The sequence below is a fragment of the Glandiceps talaboti genome, chromosome 13, assembly GCF_964340395.1.
Source record: "Glandiceps talaboti chromosome 13, keGlaTala1.1, whole genome shotgun sequence".
NCBI classification, from domain to species: domain Eukaryota; kingdom Metazoa; phylum Hemichordata; class Enteropneusta; family Spengelidae; genus Glandiceps; species Glandiceps talaboti.
This window is the reverse complement of record NC_135561.1, coordinates 1833257-1852500: the sequence shown is the minus strand read 5'-3', so window position 1 is coordinate 1852500 and position 19244 is coordinate 1833257. Positions and strand designations below refer to the sequence as shown.

Genomic DNA, 19244 nt, shown 5'->3' with positions numbered 1-19244 from the left:
ACTTGAATCACACAGCGGCAGGGACTTGGTCAACACCAGGGAAGTGGAGTCCATTTTAGTTGGCGTCGTTCCAGTGATGCTTGTCGCCAGTTGTTTGGTTATCACAATAACGCGATTCTCACCTCGCCCTTCGTACCAAACACACATCATACCCAATCGGAAACTGTATAACTACATTGTCATTGTATTGTATAGTTAGTTATTCATTTCCGTAACTCGCCAGACATGCGCGTTTAGGGTCCGTAATTTTGATCGCGACACCTGCATATAATAGAGCTTATAATACGATGTAGCGACGATTTTATTTAAAAAATAAATAAATAAAAAGTATATACGTAGATATGAATCAATTAATTTATGAATGGTATGAACGATCATTTTCATTATTTGTAACAGTTTTGGTTTTATGATGTGGAATATAATTTTATCAAATTTATTTTTCACAAAGGGATCACCCTCATACTATCGTCTGAAAAAAATCTTATTGGCGTGAAGATAACTGCTGTACCATTCTTAACTGCTGTACCTTTCTTTTGTGTCACAATTTTGGCAAGTTAAATCAGTGCACAAGTTAAAAATAATCATAGGAAATGGAAATATTGAATATGAAAGTGTTTTTGTTCCATATCAGATGCCCTGGAATCTATACTACTGTCCTATGCATTGGATGCGTTAAATATCTTTGATTGACCATAGATTCCACTTGATCGCACTTTCATCAAGATCTCGGAGTCGAATAGGGTATTTTAGAACATTGGGCAGGTCAGGAGGGAGGTAGATCTGTATTAATGACAGAGTAAGGAAATATGTGCTTTTTGGCAGGTATTGAAGGCATAATTTAACAGGTAAAGTCATAGTGGAGAAATTTGTTTTCCATTGTCTATGGTAAAATCCACGAAAAGTGTGTGATACAGATTTATCTATTTGAGTTTCAACAGTTGGATCTGTAGGGTTTAAATTGTGAGTACAAACCTCAAAACAATAAAAATAGACAGCATTGGATTCCTGGCTGGTGGAACCATATGTAATATCATAATTATTATTTTGAAGTTAATAATCATAATAAATCATAAAACTAATATTTTCCCTTACAACAGTACAATGACCTTTGTTTCAGTGAATGAAAAATCATATTCATGATATTGAAGGAAGGAGTTTACATTTATTGATGTTATCAAAACTGTTAGCAAGCAGTCTTTTTGTTTTGAAACAAAGGCAGTTGTTTGACAGTGAAGCAAGAAAAATGAATTCAGCTAGTTGTCGTAGCCTAATGAGGTGTGGCCTGTTATATAACAGTAATTCCATACATGATCAACACCAGCAAATTTGGATCATTCTGTCAGATCCAGTTAGACACTGAAGAAGGACAAGTGATTTGTTTGAAAGAAGAAAACTTGTGTATGTAACTTGTTTGATACAAAAACAAATCTACAATTGTAAATTCATTTCAGTATTAAATCAGAAATAGCTGCCCAGATTTCTTTAAATTATAGGAGATTATGATAAAGGGTGATACAAAAACACTTAAATCTATTCGAACTCCAGACATATTGTACATATTGTACATTCTGATATACTCTAGTCTAGGACTTTCTACAGTTTAGCAAAACATATTAACCCTGAACCCATGAGGGATGGCCCTCACTGGACTTCTTGGGAGGCAAGTGTTTATATGCTTAAAGAAGTTGAACTATCCATTAAGATTATTATTCTTTTCTGTGTACATTATGTGTGACATATATTTCTGCTGTTTCTCAATTTTGAAACGCCCACATTAAATGACAGATTCTAGTGATCTTAGAAGAGGTTGCCATGTTTTTTATCAAAACTTCACTATGTAAATAGTAGATGTAAATACTAGTATATTGACATACATGATGTATACATAGCCACGGCTGTCCTTGTGACTAGTCTTTTTTTAGACTACATATTTTCAAATAATTTCATTTACCATGTAGAATTCTCAACAAAAGTTTATTTTATCAATCAAAAATACAATAAAATATCAGAGAATTCCAATATTTTAACGACTGACTAGGATCTTTTTCTGGGAATGAGGCCATGACCAATAAAAGGTCATGACCCCAAGCCTAAGGTGGTTTAAGTGTATGTATATACTAAGATACATGTATATATATGTACAGACATGTGGATATTTGAATGCAACATGTTGTATTTTGGTATAATTAATTCTACCTTCTCACACATCGCAAGTCAAAACAATTTTCAACAGTGGGACATTCAGGTATATAAATTTGTCAAATGTATGTTTGTCCTCTCTATCATCTCTCGTATGAAAGTATGAAAATTAATTGTGATATTGGCCTGCCTTGCTAATGTATACATGTATTATGTTGCAAAGATGACTTTCAAATGGTGACTTTCACTTCTTGTCATGATAATGATCATTGCAGTGAGTAGATTTCTTTAGTTATAGTTACAACATGGAACTTCATTAATCAGTTGTGCTGCAAAGTCGTTTCCTTGTTTTCTCAACCAATTAAAAGGCTTCACATGATATAGTATTAATCCTTAATAAACTCCATTTTCTTATTGACTGATGGTTGTTACTTTACTCCACTGTAGGGAGGTTATCCAGGTCAACAACAGTATGGTCAACCAGCAGGGTATGGAGCACCCCCACAACAACAACCAGGGGGTTACCAACAACCAGGATATGCACAACCACAACCTGGATATGGTGCACCAGGGGGCTACCCACCACAGGGTGGCTATCCAGGATATGGACCCCCACAAGGAGCAGGTATATAGACTTTGATGTCATTAGGGGAATCGCCCTGATGAGTTATTATATGTTTAATTATGTATCATATTTTAACTTTATAGGATGGTGATTTTGTTTAATTATTAGGTGATGATACATAGTTCAGTAGGTAAAGCAACATGATTACTTTTCTAACCTCCCTACAGTGGAGTAAATGAACAACCAACATAGGTAAAGCAACATGATTACTTTTCTAACCTCCCTACAGTGGAGTAAATGAACAACCAACATAGGTAAAGCAACATGATTACTTTTATAACCTCCCTACAGTGGAGTAAATGAACAACCAACATAGGTAAAGCAACATGATTACTTTTATAACCTCCCTACAGTGGAGTAAATGAACAACCAACATAAGTAAAGCAACATGATTAAATAAGAACAAACAGCTTGGAAAATAGTTTTGAGAAAAAGTTCAAATGGCAGCTAGATACTGGACACTGTTTTACCTGTGTACCCTGATGATAGAATATTCCATATGTTTAATGTTTACTGTGTGTATTACATATTAAAAGAATGTATTTGCTTTGTATAGGTTGTCCCCCAGGTGTTGATCCAACTATATGGGGTTGGTTTTGTTCTGTGGATGCAGATCGGTCTGGTAAAATAACGGCACAGGAACTACAACAAGCACTTACTAACAATGACTGGAGTCACTTTAACCCAGAGACGTGTCGGCTTATGATCAGTAAGTATAACAATGACTGGAGTCACTTTAACCCAGAGACGTGTCGGCTTATGATCAGTAAGTATAACAATATGTGTCAATCATAAAATAATTATCATTGCAGTGAAATCCTTTCAAATTTGTCTAATATCCCATTGAAAAGTGGTATAATATAAACTGAGTTTATAAGCCGAGTGAGAATACTTACATAGAACCGTAATTAAACTATGCTAGTACATAGACCCTTCACCCTGGGTGGAGGGTCTATGGCTAGTATAAGGCCAAATAAAAAAGTTGTGTGTGTGTGTGTGTGTGTGTGTGTGTGTGTGTGTGTGTGTGTGTGTGTGTGTGTGTGTGTGTGTGTGTGTGTGTGTGTGTGTGAGTGTGTGTGTGTGTGTGTGTGCGTGCGTGTGTGTGTGTGTGTGTGTGTTTGTGTGTCTGACTGTCTGTCTGTCTGTCTGTCTGTCTGTCTGTCTGTCTGTGAGCTAGTGCATCAGTCTGACTGGTGTCTAGTATATATACATATATCTCATTGTCCTAATTGAAATCTCAGTATATGATAATTTCAACTCTGTCATCACCCAGGTATGTTTGACAAGGACCACTCTGGTAAGATAGACATCCATGAGTTTTCAGCATTATGGCATTACATACAGCAGTGGAGAGGGGTTTACCAACAGTATGATAGAGACCGTTCTGGTCGGATTGATGTCAATGAACTTCACAATGGTAAGTCGTGTTAGGCACTGATTCATGTTTGTAATTCAATAAGCACTTGTGACTTATAATATTATGTGTAATTTGTTGTGGCCAGCCCAAATACTTAAACTGCTTGCCTCTTTCCTCAGTTGTTGGTTTTCAAGCTCTTATCTGGGTTTCATTAAATTTGCCAGACTGTAAGTAAGAAGGGTGTAATTCAGTTTTACTCTACCGAAAAACACAGGTTTTCCTTAAGTACTCTAGTGTCTTCATACATTAACACTGACTAAACTGGACTTGTTGGGAGACAAGTTGAAAACACAGGTTTTCTGTAGGCACTCTAGTGTCTTTATACATTAACACTGAATAAACTGAACTTGTTTGAAGACAAGTTGATAAAAAGTGAAAGAATCATCCAGTATTATAATTTATTTATTTATTGGTGACATTTGCTACTGATACTAACCTAGCAAACCATACTTATTCCAGGATATTCCATTTGTTTGATGGTATCGAATAAGACAGCATGGATTCTAAGCTGAGCTAGAGAAGGTTTTATTAAGTCTATTAAATTGAAATCTAGGTATGAGGGAAGATAAAGAACAATACTTTCATTCATAGTCATTGTGCTCTATTTACTAAGTCGGTCAGACAGGGACTATTATGGGATGTGATAAATACTTGGCTGTAGTATACCCTTAACATACCACTGATGAACAGCAATTTCTTGTGGCACAACAAAACTTAGTGTTCCCTATCTCTTTCTGTTTAGTAACTCATTTGAAAACAGTTTATATCATAATGTCTCACAACAAAAAAATAGTGTATACTTTTATTATAGGGAACACTTCTTAGCTGGTAGAGCTGTTCAACTGATTAAAAAAAAAATCTCATAAAATCCCCCTTATAATCCTGATGGTTCGTTATAGTAAACTTTATCCCACAGATTCTGACTTTTGCCTTTAACTTTCAAACATTTTCTTTCTTTCTCACACAGCCTTCACGCAAATGGGTTACCGGCTAAGTGCCCAGTTTGCACAGCTGGTTGTAACAAAGTACGATAGACAAGCAAGAAGTCAGCTGAAGTTTGATGAATTTATCCAGTGCTGCGTCCTCATGAAATCACTGACAGATACATTCAAACAAAAAGACACCGCTATGGCAGGTAGCATCAGCGTCAATTATGAAGAATTTATGTCAATGGTCTTATTAAATCTTGTTATTTGATTTTAGAGATCTAATCAATGTCAAAACTCAAGTGAACTTTTAATGTCACAATTTTTTTTTTAAGTATGAGAATATTACATTCATTTGTTTTGTAACGTATTTAGATCAAAATGTACAAGTGCTGAATTCTTATTTCTAGTTCATTCTTGTGGTCACATTTTTCCTAGCTCTATTTTTTGAATATTATTCACTTAACGTGGCTAAATATACTGGTAGTTAACAAGAGATTTTATAGGTTGATATGGTTTCAGTACATTAACCAGAGTACAGGGCCAATTTCAAGGGTTTACGCAGCCTTAGAAACTGTATAAATGGATTTGATATTAAAACTACAGGGATATTAATATATTCTGTTGGTGAATGTTTAATTTTCAAAGTGTAATTTTGGATAAGGGATGGAATTTACCGGTAGGTGTTGTAGCTAGATTTAAGATCAGATTCTCTGAAGAAAATTGGTTTTCATTTCAGTAAAACAGTAAGGTGAAACAAAAATAAAACATTTCACAATATTTAAATTCCATATAACTCAAGACTCTATATCATAAAGTTGTGTATTCACCTACCTTATTCAGAGTACAGGGCCCAAATTTTCCCATATTCACATTCCTGACCTTCATAACCTAATTTGATTGGTTTTGATATAGGCTCTGACAATCAGTCTAATGTGTGGAAAGTATAAAAGAATGTAGCTTTTTTTGATGATTGTCAACTTCTGTAAGGATTTGAGACCAAAATAAGAGAATTAGTTGTCATTAAAGGTTCTTAAACAATGGTTATGATGTATTGAAGGTTTCATCAGAATCAGTGATTTTCTAGAAATAACCATGCAGTCAACAAATTATTTTTGATTGAGTAGTTCTACACATTGATAGGTAAAACAGTATTATTAGTGATGTTATATTTTATGGAGACACTTCCATGATGTCACCAGTTTATGAGGCCACAATGCAATGACATCACCACATTGCCAGACTGCAGTTCAATGATATCGCCAGTTTGTGAGTCCACAATTCGATGACATCACCAGTTTGTGAGTCCATAATTCGATGACATCACCAGTTTGTGAGTCCATAATTCAATGACATCACCAGTTTGTGATGCCATTATTCAATTACATCACCAGTTTGTGATGCCATAATTCAGTGACATCACCAGTTTGTGAGGCCATAATTCAGTGACATCACCAGTGTGTGAGGCTGCAATTGTATCACTGGTTTCTGAAGCCACAATGACATCACTCAGCATGTGGCCATTATTCAATGATATCACCAATTTGTGAGATCATAATTTAATGACATCATCAGTTTGTGAAGTCCTAATTCAATGATATCATCATTTTGTGAAGTCCTAATTCAATGACATTACCCATTTGTAAAATCATAATTCAATGACATCATCAGTTTGTGAAGTCCTAATTCAATGATAACATCAGTTTGTGAAGTCCTAATTCAATGATATCATCAGTTTGTGAAGTCCTAATTCAATGACATCATCAGTTTGTGAAGTCCCAATTCAATGACATCATCAGTTTGTGAAGTCCTAATTCAATGACATCATCAGTTTGTGAAGTCCTAATTCAATGATATCATCATTTTGTGAAGTCCTAATTCAATGACATTACCCATTTGTAAAATCATAATTCAATGACATCATCAGTTTGTGAAGTCCTAATTCAATATCATCAGTTTGTGAAGTCCTAATTCAATGACATCATCAGTTTGTGAAGTCCTAATTCAATGACATCATCAGTTTGTGAAGTCCCAATTCAATGACATCATCAGTTTGTGAAGTCCTAATTCAATGACATCATCAGTTTGTGATGTCCTAATTCAATGACATCATCAGTTTGTGAAGTCCTAATTCAATGACATCATCAGTTTGTGAAGTCCTAATTCAATGACATTACCCGTTCACTCATTGTATTTGAAAACAATCTGTTGCTGTTTTTTGACAACTCTTAAAAAAACAAACTAAAATGAAATCATCTTTTTTTTAGATGAATTTGGTTATTGCTCAAATACTGCACTCTTTGTCATTCAGAGGGTGGGACGGCTGTGTTAAGGGAATTTTCATTCCAAATACTGCACTCTTTGTCATTCAGAGGGTGGGACGGCTGTGTTAAGGGAATTTTCATTCCAAATACCGCACTCTGTAATGCCCCAAAAGGTGAATAACAGAAATACTTTCAAAATAACTCAACTTTGTCAAGATTGTTCAACTTACTTCTTGAACAGGGTATTACAGGAGTGATGTGGATTAATAATTTGTCAGAGCTTTTTTGACTTTAATTACCATTGACTCTGATTGAGATATTAAACAACAAGCATTGTTGCCATTTTTTCACTGAGGCTGTATGCAGTCATCAATTTTGGACTTCAACACAATCAATCTTCAATGTAAACTTTTATACTATGTATATGTTCATCATGGAAACACCAAGATTTAAACACAAGTTCTCTTCTTCCACTTTAGATTGAGAAACAGACATGTTTTGAACAAATCAGTCACTTGTCCTTCTTCAGTGTCTAACGGGATGTAACAGAATGATAAAACTTTCATTTTCAGTCATCAGATATTGTACCTTTTGTGTACCTTTTGCAATTAGAATGAATTCTTTCTTTGTACAAATAAAATCTAGTAGTAAGGTGATGATGCCTGTACTGACAAACATAAATCCCAAAATTGGTAAAATATTTGCAAGAATACGAATCATGGAAATGTTTATTTTTATCATTTTCATGAATCACTGAGAAGAGATTTATAAGCACGGTCTATTTAGCAATGTTAACTTTCAATGGAAATATTTCAACATGGCTGTATTTCAATCACAATTTAAGGATCGTATCTCTCTTTTTTTTGTACTGTTCATAATCTACTTTCTGGTGTTGTCATCTCTAAGGTCTCTAATTTAACATTCAAAAAAATTGACATAGTAAGCTATTTTTGATGTCCAAAAACACGAAAATGAGTATAAAAAGTACATTTCATGTAGAGTAACTATAAACATGTAGTTAACATTATGTAAAATAAAATAATCAAAGTGCAAACATGATTGTTGGTTGGTGATTAATGTTTTTTTGATGTGTGACAGTATATGGGTTTAATCAAAGTGGTTTCCTACATACATTGGTGGAGTGCAAAATTTTGAACCACAATGTACGATATATCCCATAATTTCATAAATTATCCAAATGATTCATTAAAGACAAAAGCTACATGAACAGATTATACAGGACACATGTTAAGGAATGAACAGGTGAAGCCCAGTCCATGCAGTTACATGTCTATACCTGGTAAACTATAATGTTCGTCGTTGAGGGCGCTCTCCATAAATTACCTGGGAAATGTACATTGAGTGACAGTAGATTGCAAATTCATGAAAGGGGGTTTGAAGCCAACATACTGTGTAAATAATTTTGATTGTGAGTGTAAGCAAGTCAGAAAAAGTTTATAGTTGGTAACAAACATTTAAAAATCTTCAGGAACAAGTTTGCAAGTTTTTATGTAGGAGAAATACCAAGGTTTAGCATGATTTATGGTGACTGTTAGCTACTCTAATAGTGTACAGTAACTGTACATATTCAATGACTTCTTGAATGTTAACACGTTAACACAGCATTACATCATGCAATAACTTTCACACCTTGGATAATTCTTTCTAGTTTTTTTATTTATAGCACAGCTGGTGGGGAGGGGGGGGTTGTAAGCAAAATCAAACCCCATATGGTTCTATGTACTGGCCCCAATCCCTATCACTGCAAGGGTTTATCACCAGAGGACATGGCATGGAGTCTGTGCACATGGAAGTATAACCGACGGTGACACTGCCTAACATTAACAACATTCAGCAGAAGGCACTGCTTACAAGCAATTAACACTGCCTAATTATCCAAAGGTGCATGAGCAATGACTTCTGACAGTCCGTGACCTGACAACACTCACTAGAGGGCGCTGTTATTGGGCTGGGCTGACACTTCATAAGAACAATCACCAGAGGGCGCTGTTACTGAAAATGAGTATGATCTTTATTGAACAACGGATTCTGAATACTATGTGAAGAAACAGATAAAAATAGTTTATTCCTCACTACAGTCTATCATAATATACAAATAATTTTTTCACAAGTTACAGTTTTAAACTTCTGTAAAATGACAGTTCAGTTTACAGCTCTGGAAGAAAAAAAGGCAAACAATACACTATAAATATGTCACCATTTCTAACTCTAACTGTTTAAACGTGAATCAAAAATTCAGAATCTGTACCACTAGTTTCAAAATAATTGTTTTGTCCTTTGCATGTCTTAAAAGTTACTATAGTGTAAATAAGTTTATATCCTCTTTTTTTTTTAAAAAAAAGCAACAGTTATCAGGATCAGATTTTTTTATTTTTGTCTTTTGACAGTCAAAAAATAGTCTACTTATTTCAACATATCACCCCCCCCCCCCGCCCCCATCCCCAAAAAAGTTACAGTCCTATTGTTTTCTGCTATCAGTGACGGTGAAATAGGGGAGTAGGGGTTGAGATGTGATTGACAAGTCAAATGAGTTGATCAGAGCACACAAATCAAAGCTTGGAATGCCACACTGGTGTATACAGACAGTTATACTATCATGGCAGTGAAGGTGCCTGGAGTGAAGGCCAAGCAAGTCTTTTCTCTACCCCAACACACTACAACTATTAGTTTATGGTATCTCCTTGCTACTAGTTTATGGTATCTCCCTGATACTAATTAATGGTATCTCCTTGCTACTAGTTTATGGTATCTCCCTGATACTAATTAATGGTATCTCCCTGCTACTAATTAATGGTATCTCCCTGCTACTAGTTTATGGTATCTCCCTGCTACTAATTAATGGTATCTCCTTGCTACTAGTTTATGGTATCTCCCTGCTACTAATTAATGGTATCTCCCTGCTACTAGTTTATGGTATCTCCCTGTTACTAATTAATGGTATCTCCTTGCTACTAGTTTATGGTATCTCCCTGATACTAATTAATGATATCTCCCTGATACTAGATTTAAAATATAGTCATTTCTTAGCTGCAACTGAACCAGTTTTTGAAAGTGTGTTGTCTGGCATAACAACTTATCAATATTGTTCACCATAAGGTGTATATTGACTTATCTATATATAAGTAAACTTGTGTATCATTGTACACATAACATAGCATGAACAATCATTATGAATTTGTATTTTACAAAACAGACCCTAAAATTAATACCTCCATTGATTAGAACACATTGAATTTGCAATTACAACATAATCATCATGCCATGATAAAATATAAATTATGATCATTGTGACTGAAAGTGTAAAGAGTACTTTTATAGAAATTAAGGTGTTTTATAACTAACAGTTTTAGTGAATATATTTTTGGTCGCTTGATGAAAAAATATATGTCCCAGTTAAATAATATGTGTGCATAAACATACAAATCACCCATTTTCTGTTAAAGTTGTGATGAACAGTTTTATGGAATGTAGACCCCTTGTATGTCAGGGGGTAATTACATGTACTAGGTTGAGGTGGGGAGGGGAAGGGAGGAGAATAGGAGGAGGTGATAATAAAACCAGTAATTGGCATTCTACGTTCATTAGAAAAATTCTTCCCTCACACTTACTCATTGCAAATGTGATGAAAATTCTTAAATTCTTTTTGCTTTTCTTTTCAAATTCTTTCACAGATATTTTTTTCTGCTACACATTAATCCCAGATCTCAGAATAATTCCTACATTTTCTACCAAACAATTGAGGAATAAATGAAAATAAAATCTGATCAAAAAATGAAAAGAATTTTAGATTGAAGGCAAAATCAAACCGATTACTGTGTAAGAAACTGAATATGACATAAATGGCATGACATCGACTCTGATACCAACTTAGCTTATTATTCAACAATCTTTAATATTTCCTTTCACTCTAGCGGGAATAATCGTGAAGGTACGCTATCATTCCAAAGAATATATTCCTGAATTTAATCCTTTACAGTTATTCCCCAAAATTCCAAGTATGATATTGTTCCTTACATTCCTGGATTTAATTTCCTTATGTCTGTCAAGGAAATTCCAGCTATGGGAAAATTTCAAGGATATATTTAGGGATATATTCCATGATTTGACCTGATGACCCTCAAAGATATTCCTGCTACAAATAAATGCAAGCATGAAATTGTGTCTACTATTCCATTCCTGGTATATAAACTAGCAAGCAAAACATCAAGGAATTCCTTGAGTGATTCTTTCTTGGACTTCGTCTTCCCATTTCTTCCTAGTAAGTCCTGTTAGCAATATACTTACACTGACACTCCTTGGACTACATTCACAGATTTGTGGTGAACAAATGTTATTCCCTGGGATAATCATCTAAAATTCCTTCTCTGAAAGCAACATACCAGCACAAATTCATTCCAAGTAATTCTTTCCTGGATTTCACTTTTATACCGGTCTTTTCCAGGGCAATTCTATATAGCAATACATGTATGTACAAGCATGCTTATTCCTGATTTAAGCTTCTAAAAGTCCTTCTAAGAAACCCCTTACACAACAACATGCCGCAATGTCTCAGTAAATACAAAAGTCTAGCATCTTTGTCTTATTTCAGATACTGTGGGTATATGCAAGGTTCATTCATAGAATGCATAGCTGTTACAGTATGTTTGAAGAGTTTATCGATGTGACATGTCTACTTAGTAGCGTCGGTGAATAGAACACCTGGTGAGTATGTCCGTTATATAAATATAATACATTTCCATAGCACTATGATGTAGCCATCACTTTCCATTAAGTTGCTGAGTATCAAAATGCCTGTTAGGTCAACTTTATATACCCAAAACAAACCACTTGTAGACACCATCCAAGATTTTTTTCTACGGTATTCTATTTTCAGTCAGTAGTAGTTCATTTATTTCTTAGGTGGTGGTTTTTGCTGTCTTGTGTTCAGAGCGGATACAAGTTGAGTTTTCCAATCATCTTCCGTCACAAACTCCGCCCACTGTGGTACTGCAGATGAAGGAAGAGAAATGGCAGCCATGGCATTTTTTATCTGGTCATCAGCAGCCATGGGTGACTTGCGTCTTTCTACTGATTCTGAAGAAGTAGAATACTGATTGAAAGCATCGTCATGAAAAGGCTCTGGTTTTTGTGTCGGTAAAACTTTTGAAAGGTACGGTGGTAAATTGGGTTGTGTGTGAGAAGATGATGATGATTGTAGAGGTTGGTTAGTTTGTTGATTGGTTGCTCCAATTGCACCACTGTTACCGGTGGGTATCACACCTGGCTGTAAGAACAAACAAACAAACAAACAATTGATTATAATCCAGACTAATGCATACTATTTACACAGATGTGTACATGAAACTTTAACAATATCATGGAATATATGTCGGAAATATTTCAACTTTCTAGTGTGTCACCATAGGGTTGAACACAGGCACTCGAAACAATGTATGAATTTTTTTTTAAAAATGTATAGTGAATAAGAGAAGGTATGAAGGTATTCAACATTTGAACTGCAGCCCCTCATTAGCATACACTTGTAGCTTCTGATTGGATGACAGCGCAGCCGGCCATACGATTTGAAATAGAAATCGATACCATTTTTAGCACAAAGTATGCAGCGATGGCAACAACAAGTTATTATTTAGTACCTTTTAGCTATTCATTAGCTATAATTATTACTTTAGCATTTTTTGCGGTGAAATGTCGTAATCCAGGACGTCCAACGTTATGCTAATGAGGGTGCAATCGGGGTCAGCAGTTCAAATGTCGAGTACCTTCATACCTTCTTTTATTCACTACACATTTTTCCCCCAAATCATACAGATTGATTCGAGTGCCTGTGGGGGGTTGAAGGTGGCAATGTTCATACCTTCTCTTATTCACTACACATTTTTCCCCCAAATCATACAGATTGATTCAAGTGCCTGTGGGGTTGAAGGTGGCAATGTGCATACATTACAAGGTAGGGAATTGTATCAATAAAAATAGAAAGTTTCAACTTCATATTTCTCTGTTTTCGCATATAATTTACATAAAACAGTGATAAGTATCCAAGTAAAGCTCATTTGATATGTCAATGTCTTTAATTTCTAAAGTGCCATTCCAAGGTGATGTTGAGAAAGTGATTTTTAGAGGACTTAAGTACATATCATCTATGCAAAGTACCTAATTATTTATGCATGTTCCACCATTACGTAACTGGTTGTTTTTTTCAGTATGAAAAATACAAATTAATCCGCAAAATACATCACCGTTTATGTATGTTGCATGATTACATTTCAGTATAAAAAATTACAAATCTATGCAAAGTATGTCATCATTTATGCATGATTATATAACTATTTTCAGTATGCAAAGCACCTAATTATTTATGCATAATACATGATTACATTAATTGTCCTCACCTCCTGTTGATTGTCTGCATCTTGTGGAAGTAGTTGATATCCTGTTTCATACCAGTCTATGTCTTCATGATCAGGATCGATATCTTCATCAGACCAACTGTCATCGCTACTTTGTTCTCCTTGTCCTAACAATCCCATCTGCATCTCAACTTCTCCATCGACTTCATCCTCTTGGGGGTCATTATCAGCACGAGGATCTCTTGGTATTGGTCCCATTTTATTGTGTGACTTGTTGAGTTCTGAATTCTTAGACATTAATTATATGATCCTGAAAGACAATACAAAGTTGTCAAATGGGTGTATAGTAATTGTGGTATGATATATATAGCATGGAGTAAAAGCTCAACCGTCACTTTCAAATTTTGGTAGCCCATTGTCAATCTGTACTGTAGCCAACACAGGACTAGCCTGGTGAAGACATTAACCCTTCCATATTGGTTTTTGCTAGCCTGGTATTAGAACTGAGCTAGCCTGGTGTTAACGTATGGCTGATGCAGGTATTAACCTGGACCCACTTGTTGCTAACACATACTGGTGAGGTGTTAGTTCTAGGCTAGCCTGGTGTAAGTATAGGGCTGGTGTGGGTACTAACCCTTCTAGTTACTAGCACATGCTGGTGAGGTGTTAGTTCCAGCCCTGTGTTAGCCCTGTGTTAGAACTGAATAAGGCTGGTGTTTAACATCTGGCTTATTCAAGTATCTGACTTTTCCAGTTGCTTACACATACTGGTGAGGTGTTCGTGCCAGTCTGGTGTTAGCACTGACTTAGGCTGATGCTCAGATCCAAAGTTTGACTGTTGACAGCAGCTTGTGTTCTTTTTTGTCAGTGAATGAAAATTCATATAATCATTCAGATATCGTGTAATAATTGAGATACATTCATTTATTATCACACAATTTGAGCAGTAAAGTTAACTGAGTGCTAATTTTCATATTATACAAATTTTAATAACACTGTGCACCCCCTCCCAAGTAAAAGCACATTAATGGTGTTGATGGTCAAATTAAGCTAGGCTAGTCAGACGACAATTCTTAGATTATACATGTACAGTCATGTATTTTAAACTTTAAAGGAGGCTGAAACCAATTTGTGGATGAGAGGAAGTAGCAAGCACAAAAAAACCTGATGTACTTCTGTCATAGTTCAAAATGCTGTCAGCTACTTTTTAATAATTGTGTACTGACTTCAATACATGTATGATCTCTGACAACTTTTAGGGATCTTTGACTAAAGATAAACCTCAATACTGACGGTAATATGGTCTAAAAATATATACATAGATAGTATTTTCCAGACAAGTCAATTAAGATGAAGGACTTGTGACATTTAAAACTAGACAAGGTTTGTAAATCATTACACTGTGAAGGGCTTCTGTACATGTACTACATATTTCAAGAGAAAATGATCCTCAGCATTACATGTACACACACACATACACACACATACATACATACACACACGCACGCACGCATGCACGCACGCACGCACGCACGCACGCACGCACGCACGCACACACACACACACACACACACATACATACATACATACATACATACATACATACATACATACATACATACATACGGTACATGTACATACAGTTACCTATCTTTGATTAATTTCCACCTGCAATTTCAACAAGAACAAAAATGAAAGGAATAATCTTGTGTGTATGACAGTACATATGCATAGAGAAGACACTAAACTGACAATAGAGTGATAACTGTTGCATGATTAACTTGTAATGTGTTTGTTGTAGCTAGGAGACAGCATTGTTGCTATGACAATGATGACTGCAGTCTTCTTGTCATGCATTATTCAAAAGATATAAACCTGACTGATTAAAATTAGACCTAATGATATTAAAACAGCTGTATATATGAAATGATGAATTATTAAACACATTACAATCTCAATTCCTCAAGGACATATTTGTACATCAATTTAAAACCACATTTGATAAAATTATCATCATTTTTTTGCAATGGTTTTGAACTGAATTTTCAGACACATGTATATCCAAGTCCATGATGGAAGTTAACTCATACTGGTAGATTACATTTAATGATTAGTTCTTAAGGCCAGATACAATTCTCCTGAGTGAAGATTGAATGACAGTCTTGGGAGGACTATGGCCTGTCTAAGGCTGGAGACTGACTATGACAGGCTTGGGTGGACTATAGCCTGTCTAAGGCTGGAGACTGACTATGATAGGCTTGGGTGGACTACAGCCTGTCTATGGCTGGAGATTGAATGATTATGCTTGGGTGGACTATAGCCTGTCTATGGCTGGAGACTGAATGATAGGCTTGGGAGGACTATAGCCTGTCTAAGGCTGGAGACTGACTATGATAGGCTTGGGTGGACTATAGCCTGTCTATGGCTGGAGATTGAATGATTATGCTTGGGTGGACTATAGCCTGTCTATGGCTGGAGATTGAATGATTATGCTTGGGTGGACTACAGCCTGTCTATGGCTGGAGACTGAATGATAGGCTTGGGTGGACTATAGCCTGTCTATGGCTGGAGACTGAATGATAGGCTTGGGTGGACTATAGCCTGTCTAACGCTGGAGATCTTTGACTTCAAAACAGTTGCAGCTGTAGGCAGACTATTTCAGGGACTAATAATCTGGCCAGTAATCACACTATGGGTCTGCAAGTGAGCCATCACACTTTGACTGAGCTCTGCAAAATCCATGATTTTTATATTTCAAAGTAACAAATGACAAAATACACATATGTAAGAAATTGAATCTAAATGGATTCATATTTTTAACCATGGACTAATCTCTATTTTGACACTAGTGTGCCAAGACTTTATTATCATATCATGTGGACGGTATTGTATACATCCTTTCTGTGTCTGTTCACTTGGTAACATGCATATGTACCAGTGATTACTTGCACCAGTGTGCACTCATACTTGATGGATTACAACCACAAAATGGAAGTGGCTGCAACCTACCTACAGTGGGCGCATCGCCAGTGGCAAACATTTCAAAACTTAGATCCACTTGTCAATCCTAATTAAACTATACCCCCTCTACCTGTCAAGCTCAATTCAACTACCCCTCTACCTGTCAATCTCAATTCAACTACCCCTCTACCTATCAATACCAGTTTCAACTATCCCTCTACCTGTCAATCTCAATTCAACTATCCCTCTACCTGTCAATCTCAATTCAACTACCCCTCTACCTATCAATACCAGTTTCAACTATCCCTCTACCTGTCATTGTCAATCTCAATTCAACTACCCCTCTACCTGTCAATCTCAATTCAATTACCCCTCTACCTATCAATACCAGTTTCAACTATCCCTCTACCTTTCATTGCCAATCTCAATTCAACTACCCCTCTACCTATCAATACCAGTTTCAACTACCCTCTACCTGTCAATTTCAATTCAACTACCCCTCTACCTGTCAATCTCAATTCAACTACCCCTCTACCTATCAATACCAGTTTCAACTACCCCTCTACCTGTCAATCTCAATTCAACTACCCCTCTACCTGTCAATCTCAATTCAACTACCCCTCTACCTGTCAATCTCAATTCAACTACCCCTCTACCTGTCAATCCCAATTCAACTACCCCTCTACCTATCAATACCAGTTTCAACTACATTGTACATGCACCTCTACAACCCAATCAAAATTCTAAAACCAGTTACTCTTAAAGTATCTTACCTTATTTCTACTGCACCAGACACTCTAGTATAAAACTAAGTCCATAATTCATATTCAAAAATGTCCAGATTGTAAAATGAACATTTCATCAATGCTTTGATTGTCAACTGGGACCCCCTACATAGAATGAATATCAGTGTCTCTGTGTGATCGTGATTGGAAATTTACCTTCACTGAGATATTGCAGAAGCAGTAGAAATCCCCCCTGGAACTAATTTTACATTGACAGGACTATACAAGGCCATTCGAGATGATGTGATGAATGGCAAATATTTCAAACAAAAATACAACTAACAGTGATATGTTATGAATTTCAGAAGCAAGCCATATTGCTTCCAAGTATGATGAAAATTGTTGAAATTTCAAATCCTTGACTAAACTGTTATTATAAATAATGACCCCTATTCTGAAATCCGTCTAAGTGCAAAACCCATTTCCTTGTAATGGCCAGACTGTATTGAGCTCACAAATCTGAATGTAATGGCCAGGCTATAGTAGCTCACAAATCTGAATGCAAATATAGCAAACTAAATTTACAGATTTCAATCTTTACACCAGCTGGTGTTATTGGTTCTAAAACATTAGGGAAAACACTGTTTTTTTTTCATTTGTCATAGTTACAACGTTTTATTGACATCTTAAGAGAAAAGAAAAACTACATGGCTTTTTTATTTCCTGTTTTGATCATTAGCAGATTGTGCCCTCCAGTACTCATCCAAGTTTATTTGTCATTGAAACTCAAATGGTAATTGAACTCACAGGTACGTAAACATGTTTATATCCCCTTTCTGCAATGATCATCATGATCCAAGCATTGTATGATTATTAGCAAGAAATAAACCTAAGAACGCAATGGCCCTCTACAATTTATTTAACACATGGTAAGCATACAATAGTCCGAGATGTATCAAAAACTTGTAATGGGCTTTAATCTTTCAAATAGCAACCTCTATTATAAAGATATAAAGATACAATAAAGAATTATTATTATATTATTATTATTATTATTATTATTACAGTTGGGTTGACTACTAGGTTCCCATTTATACAGTTGGTGAATTTTGACTCTCTAGGGGCAAAATAATGGTTTAAATCTTGCCCAAGGACTTGTCAATCAGTATTTTAGCTGCAAGGCTTGAACTGGCAATTAATTTGAAGAAAAAGGCCAGCTACAGCACTGTAATTTCACTATCAGGACTTCAATTTGAAGAATAAGGCCAGCCACTGCACTGTAATTTCACTATCAGGACTTCAATTTGAAGAATAAGGCCAGCCACTGCACTGTAATTTCACTATCAGGACTTCAATTTGAAGAATAAGGCCAGCCACTGCACTGTAATTTCACAATCAGGTCTTCAATTTGAAGAATAAGGCCAGCCACTGCACTGTAATTTCACTATCAGGACTTCAATTTGAAGAATAAGGCCAGCCACTGCACTGTAATTTCACTATCAGGACTTCAATTTGAAGAGTACAAATTACAATGAACTACTACAATAATGTCTGCTTTATAGCAAGCAGATCTAAATCCACTTTTACCCATTTCTTCTTTCTCATTGAAATGAAGTAGAGTGAGTCATACAATTGTGTAGACACTGTATTTATTAGTGGAAAAAAAATGACCAGATAGTCAGATTGGAGATTTTCTCAACTGATCAGTTTGTTTCTAGGTAAGTTACATATGATAACACTAATGTGAGAACCTGGGATTGAAACCCTGGCCTTTAACTGCTATGATAACACTAATGTGAGAACCTGGGATTGAAACCTT

General features: G+C 35.7%; 2 protein-coding genes across 2 annotated transcripts in view; one reads left to right on the top strand and one right to left on the bottom strand.

Annotated features, from left to right (window-relative positions):
- The window catches only part of LOC144444452 (programmed cell death protein 6-like), an 8656-nt gene extending 240 nt beyond the window's left edge, over positions 1-8416 (top strand). Inside the window, exons 2-5 of the mRNA XM_078133874.1 lie at positions 2587-2764; positions 3321-3473; positions 4038-4181; positions 5149-8416. Coding sequence (XP_077990000.1) covers positions 2587-2764; positions 3321-3473; positions 4038-4181; positions 5149-5378 — 705 coding nt within the window. The 3' untranslated portion in view covers positions 5379-8416. The remainder of the gene's footprint in view (positions 1-2586; positions 2765-3320; positions 3474-4037; positions 4182-5148) is intronic.
- Positions 8417-9417: 1001 nt separating this feature from the next.
- Positions 9418-19244, bottom strand: part of LOC144444622 (uncharacterized) — a 38706-nt gene continuing 28879 nt past the window's right edge. The window contains exons 3-4 of the mRNA XM_078134110.1: positions 13782-14049; positions 9418-12655 (exon numbers count right to left, since the gene is read on the bottom strand). Of these exons, the coding sequence (XP_077990236.1) occupies positions 12281-12655; positions 13782-14036 (630 nt within the window). The 5' untranslated portion in view covers positions 14037-14049 and the 3' untranslated portion in view covers positions 9418-12280. The remainder of the gene's footprint in view (positions 12656-13781; positions 14050-19244) is intronic.